Here is an 11,787-nt window from a genome sequence, read left to right as displayed (position 1 = left end):
ATAACGCCTGCGATGAAGGCCACGCATACGCGTGGGTGACGCGTATGCGTGAGGAGGAAATTTTGCTACTAGAAGGAGAACCTTGGCGTTGATAACGCCAGGTTATTACTGGCGCCCCTCAAGATAATGCATACGAAGAAGGCCACGCGTACGTGTGAAGAGGAATTTTTCCCTTGGAAGACTGTTTCTGGCATTGCCATATAACTGGAGCCCCCTTTGAAATGATGCCTGGTATAGTGGTCACGCGTACACATGACCCACGAGTACGCATGACAAGTGCAATCAACGCCCATAATCAAGAGCGCCCGATTCAACCAATGCCAGCTGGGCATTGGCAACGCCAGCAATAGGGGGCGTTAGTGGCAATAACGCCAAAGCCATCTGGAACCCCTCAATTTGGTTCAATTATTGCTTCAAGGTCCACTCAAAATTCATGCAAGCAAGCCCACAATTGTCAACAAATCAAGGCCACAAGAAGCATCTAGAAGTAGTTAATTTTCATTTGATTGTAATTTGTTTTCAATTTCATTTGAATTTTTAATTTAGGATAGCTTATAAATATGCCTTAGTTTCATCATTTAGTGGTATGTTAGACGCCATCCTGGAGGGGGTCTTTGGACTCCTCTCTTCACACACTTCGCACTCTTCTTCTCTTCCACTTTCTTCCATACCCATTCTTGTAAATATTTAGTTATGAGCTTCTAATTCTCTACATTTGGGAGAGGAGTTCTGTTTGCATTTTTAATGAATTGATGTTTATTTTCTTCTCTTCTTGATTCCATCTTTATTTATCTAAGAGAAAGTTTCCGTTCTTCAAAGATCCAATTCAATCAGAAGAGGAATTGGATCTATTAGAATTCTATGTGAACCTTGAAAAAGGAATCATAGTAATTCAGTTTGGAACTCTCTTCTCACAATAAATTTGATTTTGATTTAGAGTTGATATTGTCACATGTAATCTCTCTGAAATTGTGATCTTAGGAGTTGTGGTATGGAAATAGAAATTAAGCTTCACCTCTTTTCATGAGCATTGGATCAAGGAATTGGCATTTGATCATGACTAGAGAAATTGAGTAACCAAGGAATTGGAGCTCAATTACTTATGATCTGCCAAAGATCTAACATTGCATGAACAACAAAAGAAGTTGAGAATCATTGATTCAGGAGAAATCAACATCTCCAATCCTAATGTTTTCTATCTTTAATTCTTAGTACTTTACAATTCCTGTACTTTACATTTCCATCACTTTACTTTCTTGCACTTTATATTCTTGTCATTTACTTTCCAGTCACTTTATTGCTTTCTTTCAATTTCATGTCATTTATATTTCTTGATTGCTTATCATCTAATTATGATTGTCTAACTAGAAAAATCAATTAACTATTGATTTCTTAATCCTTTAATCCTCGTGGTGCCATTGCCGGAGATTCACAATGTGTGTTTGTTATTGATTATTGTTTCTATGTTGATATTGTAAATAGTTTGCTTTTGTTTGTTTGCTTGTTTTTGTTTAGGAGTTTGTTTTCTTTGTTTCTTAGTGGCTTTTGTTTTTATTTTCTCTTTTCACTATGAATTCTCATCTAATTTGGTTTCGAGTTTGGTTGTAACTATGTTGCAAGAAATGAAAATTTCAATGATGGTTTGCACTATGGGACTGAAAATCAATCGAGGGAGGAGCCGCATTCTTGTGGACGATCTTCATGATATCCATATCAACTTCCTCCGTTGTACAACGATGGCAATCCACCCCATGATGTACACCAATCCAATAGTTATAGTGAGTCTTCATATGGTTTTCAACCTCAACCACCATACACACATGAACCACCTCCTCAATATTACTCTCAACCATACTCGTAAACCACATCTTACCACCAACCACTGCCGTATGATCCTAACTCATATCCACCATATCACTGACCATATGCGCCTCAAGAACAGCCATATAAACCACACTTAGAACCACCACCTCAATATTCTCACCAATATGAACCACCTTCCAATTATGAAACTTTTCTCCCAAACAACGAATCCTCCTTTTTACTTCAATACCAAATTCTCCAACTCTTGATTCAAGAATAACAAGAGCTTTGAGCTTTTCTTCAAGAGCAAGAAAAATTCCAAAAGATGCAAGAAAAATTTGTGGCTACCTTAGCCGAAGCGGTGAACTGCTTAGTCCTACTGCAATCATGTAATTAAGACACTCCCATTGACGAATGTAGAGAATTAACTGAAGAGCATAGTGAAGAGGAGAGCTTAGAAACTCAAGGGAAAAAAGAGGAGTTGAAGCATGAATTGCAGCAAGAAGAGGAAGTAGAGATGAAAGAACTGGAAGAAGTGGTTAAAGAGTCAAGAGAAGTTAAGCAAGAGACAAGTTTTATTATTGAAGATGATCTCACACCAACTAAAGATTTCATTAGGCTTTTTGAACCTTCCATTTGTTAGTGGAAGGGCGTGCTATTTGTTTACACCCATTAGTTTGTAAGGAATTCAATGCAGACTTTGATGGAGACCAAATGACTGTTCATGTGCCTTTATCTTTGGAAGCCCAAACAGAAACTCATTTACTTATGTTTTCTCATATAAACCTATTGGTCTCTGTCGATGAAAGATCTTATTTTTTCGTACCGACTCAAGATATGCTTATTCGGCTTTATATATTAACGAGCCGGAATCGTCGAGGTATTAGTGCAAACAGGTATAGTCTGTGTAATCGCAGTAATTCAAAAAATAATAATAACGGAAAAAAGGAACCCTTTTTTTGTAATTTCTATTATGCAATTGGAGCTTATGGACAAAAAAAAATTCGATAGTCCTTTGTGGTTCCGCTGGCGGTTAGATCATCATGTTATTTCCTCAAGAGAAGCTCCTATTGAAGTTCATTATGAACTGTTAGGTATCTATCATGATATTTGTGGTCATTATATAATAGTAAAAAGTATAAAAAATTTTTTGTTGTATATACATCCGAACTACGGTTGGTCGTATTTCTTTTTATCAAGAAATCGAAGAAGCTATACAAGGTTTTTGTCGAGCCCATTTATATAGTATCCAATTAAGTCAATTTCTGATGTGGATCTGAATTCAAGGATCAATTAGGATCGAGTAGCATCTTAGTTTTTGGAAAAAACATTTACATGAATTAACATAAGCAAAGAAGGAAAATTTTCAAACTATTAACTAAAACTGATTGTTGAACTTAATCTCACTGAGTAGAATATGGAGGTACTTATGGGAGAACGGGTTGATATGGTCTTTCACAATAAAGTAATCGGTGGAATTGCCATCAAGCGACTTATTAATAGATTAATATATCACTTTAGAATGACATATACATCACATATGCTGGATCAAGTAAAAACTTTGGGATTTCGACAAGCTACTATTACATCCATTTCCTTAGGGTCGACGATCTTTTAACCATATCGTCTAAGGGTTAGCTTGTTTAAGATCATGAAATGTTTTATTTTGGAAAAACACCATCATTATGAAAATGTACATGCAGTAGAAAAATTACGCCAATCCATTGAGATATGGTATGCTATAAGTGAACATTTACGACAAAAAATGAGTCCCAATTTAGGATGACCGACCCCTAAATCCAGTTTATATAATGTCTTTCTCAGGCGTTAGAGAAAATGCATCTCAAGTACACCAATTAATGGGTATGAGAGAATTAATGTCAGATCCACAAAGAGAAACGATTGATTTACCCATTCGAAGCAACTTGCGCGAGGAGCTCTCTTTAACAGAATATATAATTTTTTGTTACGAATCCCGTAAAGGGGTTGTGGATACCGTTGTACAAACATCAGATACTGGATATCTTACTCGCAGACTTGTTGAAGTAGTTCAGCACATTGTTGTATGATGGGTGGATTGTAGTACTATTCGAGGAATTTATATAAATATCCAGAATAAAATAATGCCAGCAAGAATTTTGATACAAACATTAATTGGTTGTGTATTAGCAAATAATATATATAGGTTTGCGATGTATTGCCATTTGAAATCAAGATATTGGGATTAGACTAATCAATCGTTTAATAAATTTTCAAACACAATCAATATCTATTTGAACTCCTTTTACTTGTAGGAATACATTTTGGATATGTCGATTGTGTTATGGGCAGAGTCCTACTCATGAAAACTTGGTGAAATTAGGCGAAGCTATAGATATTATTGCGGGCCAACCGATTGGAGAACCTGGTACTTAACTAACATTAAGAACTTTTCATACAGGTGGAGTATTCACAGGAGGTACTGCAGATCACGTGCGAGCTCCATCTAATGAAAAAATAAGATTCAATCAAAATTTGGTTTATCCCACGCGTACACGTCACAGTCATCCTGCTTTTTTATCTTATATAGACTTATATGTAACTACTAAAAGTAATGACATTCTACATAATGTTAGAATTTTACCGAAAAGCTTTTTATTCGTTTAAAAATAATCATTACGTAGAATCAGAGCAAGTGATTGCCGAGATTCGCACGAGAACATACACTTTAAATTTGAAGAAAAAAGTTCAAAAATATATTATTCTACTCACGAAGAGAAATGTATTGGAAAACTAATGTATATCATGCATCTAAATTTAACGGGGGTAACACACATATCTTACCAAAGACAAGTCATTTATGGATCTTATCGAGAAAGTCGTGTAAGTGGAGTGACTTATCTTTTTCACTCTTCAAGTATCAAGATCAAATGCACACCCATTCTCGTTTTCTTGGAGAACAAGCAATTCCTAAGTCTCTTTTAAATAATGATTTTGTCGAAAATAACCTAAATCTAGTGAGACATAAATTGTTTAGTTCAAAATCTTACGCTAAATCAAGCCTAAATTCAATTATGTATAATTCTCATTTTAGACATCCTATTATTTCTTCGATAACTTTAAATTTATTGGAAAAAGGGCGACAAAATAGATTCATCATGTCATTTCCATTCCTTTCGATTGAAGATCCTGACAAACAATTAACATATTCTTTTGATATCTCGATTGAAATACCTGTGAATGGTATTTTTCGTAGAAATAGTATTCTTGTTCATTTTGAAGATCTTTTATATAGAACATAAAATTCGGAAATTTCTAAATTTAAGACTATTGGAACCCCTCTCTTTTTAAAAAAGAAGATTTATTGAATATGAAGGAGTCAAATAGTGTAAACCAAAATACCAAATCAAGGCACATCGATTTTGTTTTCATTCCTAAAGAAGTGCATCTTTTATCCGAACTTTTTTTCATAATAGTAAGAAGCAACAGTATTATTGAAACAAATGCAACAATCACTTTTAATATAAGAAGTTGAGTAGACGAATTGGTGCGAATGGAGAAGAAGAAAAAGATTGAATTACAAATATTTTATGGGGATATCCATTTTTCTGGCGAAATGGATAAGGTATACCTACATAATGATATTTTGATACAAATCGAAAGGTTAAAAAAAATTCAAAGGAATAAAAAAAATGAAATTAGATCTCTGTCCAATGGATCACAATTATATAAAAAAAGTATTTTGTTTTGGTTTGACATATAATTCTATACAAAAATACAAATAGTATCAATTTAATAAATTTTTTTCACATGATCTATTCCGAAAAAAGGATAATTTGGAGTTTAAAGCTCTCAATTATATTCTTTATGGAAATGAAAAATCAATTCGTAAATTTTCTGACACAAGCATTCAATTAGTTCGAACTTGTTTAGTATTAAATTGGGATCGAGATCGAAATAAAAAAGCTCTTCAATAGAAGAATCTCATCCTTTTTTTGTTGAAGTAAATATAAATGGTTTGATTGGATATTTTTTAAGAATTGATCTGAAGAAATCACAGATTTCCTATATCAAAAAAAGAAATAATCCATCCGGTTCAGAATGAATCTCGGGTAATGAGTCAAATCGAAGCAATGTTAATCCATTTTTTCTTATTTCTTTCTAGGAAAAAACTCAACAATTACATATCCAAAATCATGAAACGATTCATGTGTTGTTAGACAGAAATACAGAATGCTAATATTTGATAATTTTGTTATTATATGATTGTTTTGAAATAGAACCTTTTAACAATTTAAAATACTACGAGCTAAAAATAAAAAAGAGAATAAAAAATAATAAAAAAATCTTCAAATTCCAAATAAAAATTCATTAGGACCCGTAGGAATAGCACTTTAAGTTTCAAATTTTTATTCAGGAGTGAATAAAAAATAGAAACTTGACCAGTTAAAAAAAATTCCAAACATTAAAATTTTTTTTAATGGACGAAATTCAAATAATTTATAAGTCCAATCCATATAGCAACATAAAATTAAACACATTCTTTTGAATTGGAATTTTCTCCATCATAATTATGATTATAAATATTATAAAAAATAATTACAATAATTAACTTGGGCAATTTATTTATGAAAATATATGTCAATTTCAAATAAAAAATGGACTAGAATTAAAATTAAAATCGGGACAAGTTTTTATTGTTAAAATGAATATTTTGGAAAAAAAAATTTTTTAAGATATATTAATAATATTTATATATGAAAAATTGTGATCAGGTGATATAACCCAAGGTCTTCCAAGAGTGGAATCGGGATTAGAAATTCGTTCAATTGATTCAATATCAATTAACCTAGAAAAAAGGATTGACACTTGGAACGAACATATAACCAAAATTCTCGACAATCTTTGGGGATTCTTTATTTGTATTGAGCTAACTATTGTCTAAAGTTGAATTTTTTTTGTTAATAAAATTCAAAGGATTTATTAATCCCAAGGATTGCATATACAAAATAGACATATTGAGATTATTGTACGCCAAATAACATCAAAAGTATTGGCTTTAAAAGATGGAATGTCTAATATTTTTTCACCCAGCGAGCTAATTGAATTATTTCGAGCTAAATGAGCATGATGTCCCTTAGAAGAAGTAATTTGTTACGGAGCTCTATTATTGGGAATAACAAAAATATCTTTGTATACCCAAAGTTTCATATCCATAGCAAGTTTTCAGGAAACTATTAGAGTTTTAGCAAAAACTGCTCTCCAAAATCTTATCGATTGGTTGAAAGGTTTAAAAGAAAATGTTGTTTTTGGGGGAATGATACCAATTGGTATCGGATTCAATAGGATAACAGAGCCTTAAAAGTAAAGACAATTTATTAAGATTGCTTTGGAAAAAAAAAACAGAATTTACTCAAGAAAAAAATAAAAAATATCCTGTTTTACCATAGAGATTTTATTTTTTAATTTCGGGAATTTATATGATATGTTGCAGAAATTATTTTTTAAGATTTGATAATTGCTAAAAGTCTATTTTTTCGAATTTAGATTTCTTAAATTTAAATAAAGACATTGGATTATATTTTTGAAAGAGAATAAAAAAAGTAACAAAAAAAATTGAATGCCTGACCATGTATCAAGAGATAATCTTCGATAAAAGAGAAAATTCCATCGGAACAATTTTTTTCTTATTTTAGGATATCCTATTTCTTTTTTTAGTGGAGATCAATGACAAAAAGATACTAGAACATAACGTTGGAAGAGATAATGAAAGCGAGAGTTCATTTTGACCTTTGTACTAGAAAATGAAAACCTAAAAGGACGTCTTATATATCCGCAAAACGTAAGAGTATTCATATTCTAAATCTTATAAGAACTGTTTGCTTTTTATCATAAGCATGTGATTTGGTTTTTGATGCAGCAAGTAAGGAGAAACAATTTTTAATGTTGGCACAAAAAATAAAGCTACAAATTTAATAGCACGGACTGCAACAAGAGCTTAATGTCATTTTGTTAATAAAAAATGGTTTGGCGGTATCATACCAATTAGTATGTTACAGAAATGAGACTTCATATGTTCACGTCCTTAAAAAATAGAATAAAAAACAGGCCGAATCTATAGTTTATCAAAAAAAGATACTGCTATTTTGAAGCGATAGTTATCGTATTTAAAAATTTGAGTGGCATTAAATATATGACTCGTTTATCTAATATTATTATAATTGTTGATAAACAAAAAAAAGTATATCATTTTTAGAGAATTTTTTTTGTATGTAGATAAAATTTTGTACATAAATTCATGTATAATAGTTAATTTTGTACAAAAAAAAATTAACTCATTTTTGATAATCCATTTTTTAAAATCATATACAAAATTTTTTAGTGTTAAAGTAACATTACCAAATACTTTAGAAAATGAAAGATACGAAACGGTTGGATCTAATAGAAGTATAACACATCACGTCTTGATGATAGCTATGAAAAATCATTATCTGTGTTTATTCCGCGTTGCTCCAAATTGCATGGTTTGGGATTGTTGAGTGGATCAACTGAACGAGGCCCACACCTGGCATTTATATCTTCAAGAACCTTTCCTACGCATCCTTCCTAATTCATTACTTTACTCAGGAATAAACTAACCACGATTTCACATAAAATAAAGTAAGAAACCATTAATTTTTTAACCAAAAAAAGGAAAAGGATAAGGAAAACAATATTCTATTTGATGTTCGAACTTTTATTGGCATTTCTTTTCATGTAATCAAAATATCATTTTCTACGGTGATAAAGATATTTCACCTCCAAGGCTCCAACATAATTGTCTTGGATTAATAATACTATAGTTAAATAAGATAAGAAAAAATGAATCGTTTTAATACGTAACTTCAAGATCAAATGAATCCTCTTTCCATTCTTTTATACGTCACTTTGACTTATTTATTTATGTACTTTTATTTTGATACAATATTATTAAAATTATTATTTGTATTTTTAATTTATAAAAATTTAATTTATAAAAATAATAATATTATTTATTAATTAATGCCTTGTTATTTTGTTAAAGATGGTTTCAGTTTTTCAAGATGTATTGTGGAAGAGCATTGAGTTGTGGAATATTGGAGTCTACAGATATAGCATCAAGACTGGTATTAATGGTGGGCCCAGAGTCAAGGGCAACCGTTATGTGTGGGTATGGAATCCCTTTTCCGATTGTGGACCCAAATATCTCTCTGATAGGCTTCTCCCAACTTGGTCCTGGACTCCTAGCAAAGGACTCCCTACACCGCACCATTATCCGTAAATATAGTAAGAATGAAATATGTCACAAAAGAGTAAGAATGAAATAAAAGAGTAAGAATATATCACACACACACACACGAAAGAATGAAATAATAGTTTGAACCTCCAACTGTCGGTAATCCACGCACAAACGTATTTCTCTATCTTTCTTTTTCACCAATAAAACTGACGCTCCCTACGGGTATACACTCAGTCGAATAAACTTCTTGTTTAGAAGCTCTTTCAACTGAGTTTTTAACTTTGCCAGCTCTATCAGAGTCATTCTATACGGCGCAATCGACACTGGTCTGGCTCCCAGCACCAATTCGATCACAAATTCAATTTTCCTCTGAGGTGGAAACTCAGGGATATCTTCTGGGAACACTTCTGGAAAATCTTTAACCACCGGTATCTGATCTAAATTCTGGGCATCACCCAACGCATTAGCAGCAAATAGAATATAACCCTGACACTCCTTCCCACTACAATACACCATTACAGAGTTCAGGTAATACCCCGTAGCTACCACTGCTCCATTTTCTCCTTCCGGCATAAACCGAATTGTCCGTTCAAAACAATCCAACAAAACCCAGTTCTTCGACAACCAATCAAACCCCAAAATCATTTTCAACCCCACCATTGGTAAAAAGATCAAATCATGCACAAAATCTCTACTCTCAAGCTTGAAACCTACTTGTCTACAACCTGATCTAGTCATAACTGTTTGATGCGGAGTATGTACATGCAGATCAAAAGGTAATTCTGACACTTTCAAGCCTAATTCCTCAACTTTAGCAAACGAAATAAACGAATGCGAAGATCCAGTATCATATAATGCAACTAAGGATTTATCACTAATTAGACATATACCTCTCATCAACGGATCTGCCTTAGAAGCATCCTTAGCATTCACAGCAAAGACTCGACCTTGATGTTGACTCTGGCCCGTATTCTGATTCCTCCAACGAGGACAATCCTTCGCAATGTGGCCAGGCAACCCACACTTGAAGCAACCACCTAAACCAATCTTGCATGAGTCATAAGGGTGAAAACGTCCACAACAATTACAAGCTAAATCCGGAGAACTCTTACTCTGATTTCCTCTTCCCCTAGCATACTGAAACTGATTCTGATTGTTCTTTCTGAAGCCCCCTTGGCCTTGAGGTGCATATCCTCCTCTTGTGAAGCTTTGTCCTCTCGGATGAAAATACTTGCCACACCCATGACTAGAGCTCCCTTCATGAGTGTCCTTAGATGCTGCCACGGTCTTGGCATACTCCTCCACTACTCTAGCCTTATTCACCAAGTCGGAGAAGATGCGGATCCCCATAGGAGCCACAGCACTCATAATGTTGTCCTTCAAACCCCTCTGGTACTTAACGCATCTCCAGCTCTCGTAAGTCTCCGGGTCACCCTGACACACCCGAGAAAACCTACAAAGCTCTTCGAACTTGTTGGTGTACTCAGCCAAAGACATGGATCCTTGCTTCAGCTGCATTAGCTCCATCTCCTTCGCTTCCCTTGCAGACTCAGGGAAGTATTTCTTATAGAAAGCCGTTTGGAACACCTCCCATGGAATGTCGGTGTTCTGAAGCTGTAGCAAATGACACTCAGCTTGCCACCAAGGCTGGGCCTCTCCCGCTTGCTGATAAGCGGAAAATTCCACATATTGATTGAGAGGAACATGTTGCACCTGTAAAGCACGCTCCATAGCATGGAACCAATGATCCGCTTCAGTAGGATTTGTGGACCCTAGAAAAGTTGGTGGATGAACCTTGAGAAACGTCGCCAAGGTCATCGGAACTCCTCCCGTGTTATCGCCATTACCCTCAGCATTATCATTAGCATTCCCTTCGCCATTCCCCTTGCCATTTCCGTTGCCGGCCAGTTGGCCCAATCTCTGCACAGCTTGCAGAGTTACAGCATCATTAGCTTCCATGGTATTAGCGAGATTCGCCATTGCCTCCATGAATTCGGCGTGATTGTCAGCTGGTTTCTCATTCATACTTTCTCGCGTACGTGTTCGACCTCGCCTGCGAGTAGCCATGTAGGGTTCCTGTCTACACCAAACAATCGATATCAAGGTGATCAGTCTCAATATCAAAAGCCAAGTGCTTCAATTATCCCAAACAGGCACTCACAAACAAGCATGCTATGCATATATCAAGTAGATAACCTAATAGCATCAAAGAAAAGACAAGATTACTATAGTTCTAAAGCTCATACGTATAATATATATAAGAAATAATATTATCTAGAAGCCCGATGAAAGATATAGCTCAAAAACAGGATTTCAAAGCGCAAAGCATACTATCTTACAACATAAGAAACAGAAGTAATATATAAATGAGGGAATAGTATCATAGTATAATATCATAAGAAACTAGCCTCGACTCGCGGAGTTTAAGCCGGCTAGCCATATACAGACCATATAGAAACCTGACAGTTTAAAAACAGCTTATACAAGTTGTTCTCTCATATACAAGCCTCTAAGCTAAACAAAATATAAAAGTAAGAGACATAAAAACAAAATAAACCAAAAAGACTCCAAAAGAAACCAAGATCCTCCGCTCTTGACACCATCCACAGCAACTCACCGAGGTGGGTTGCGACTTGCATCTGAAAAACACAACAAAGATATGGTATGAGAACCGGAGGTTCTCAGTATGGTAACAGTGCCCAGTGATGTAGGATATAAGACCCCGGGACGCCAAAGGCAATCCTAAG

At 34.1% G+C, this 11,787-nt stretch overlaps 1 protein-coding gene and 1 pseudogene across 1 annotated transcript; one reads left to right on the top strand and one right to left on the bottom strand.

The window, feature by feature from the left end:
• On the top strand, positions 3,221-5,947 carry LOC107636662 (annotated as a pseudogene).
• Positions 9,257-11,065, bottom strand: LOC107636661. The gene is made up of 3 exons (XM_016340157.1): positions 10,628-11,065; positions 9,931-10,474; positions 9,257-9,780 (listed from the first exon to the last, which is right to left on the bottom strand). The coding sequence occupies exons 1-3, from the start codon at positions 11,063-11,065 to the stop codon at positions 9,257-9,259; spliced, it is 1,506 nt and encodes a 501-aa protein (XP_016195643.1).

Source organism: Arachis ipaensis, chromosome B04 (genome assembly GCF_000816755.2).
Source record: "Arachis ipaensis cultivar K30076 chromosome B04, Araip1.1, whole genome shotgun sequence".
Taxonomy (NCBI): domain Eukaryota; kingdom Viridiplantae; phylum Streptophyta; class Magnoliopsida; order Fabales; family Fabaceae; genus Arachis; species Arachis ipaensis.
This window is presented reverse-complemented; position numbering and strand designations above follow the sequence as displayed.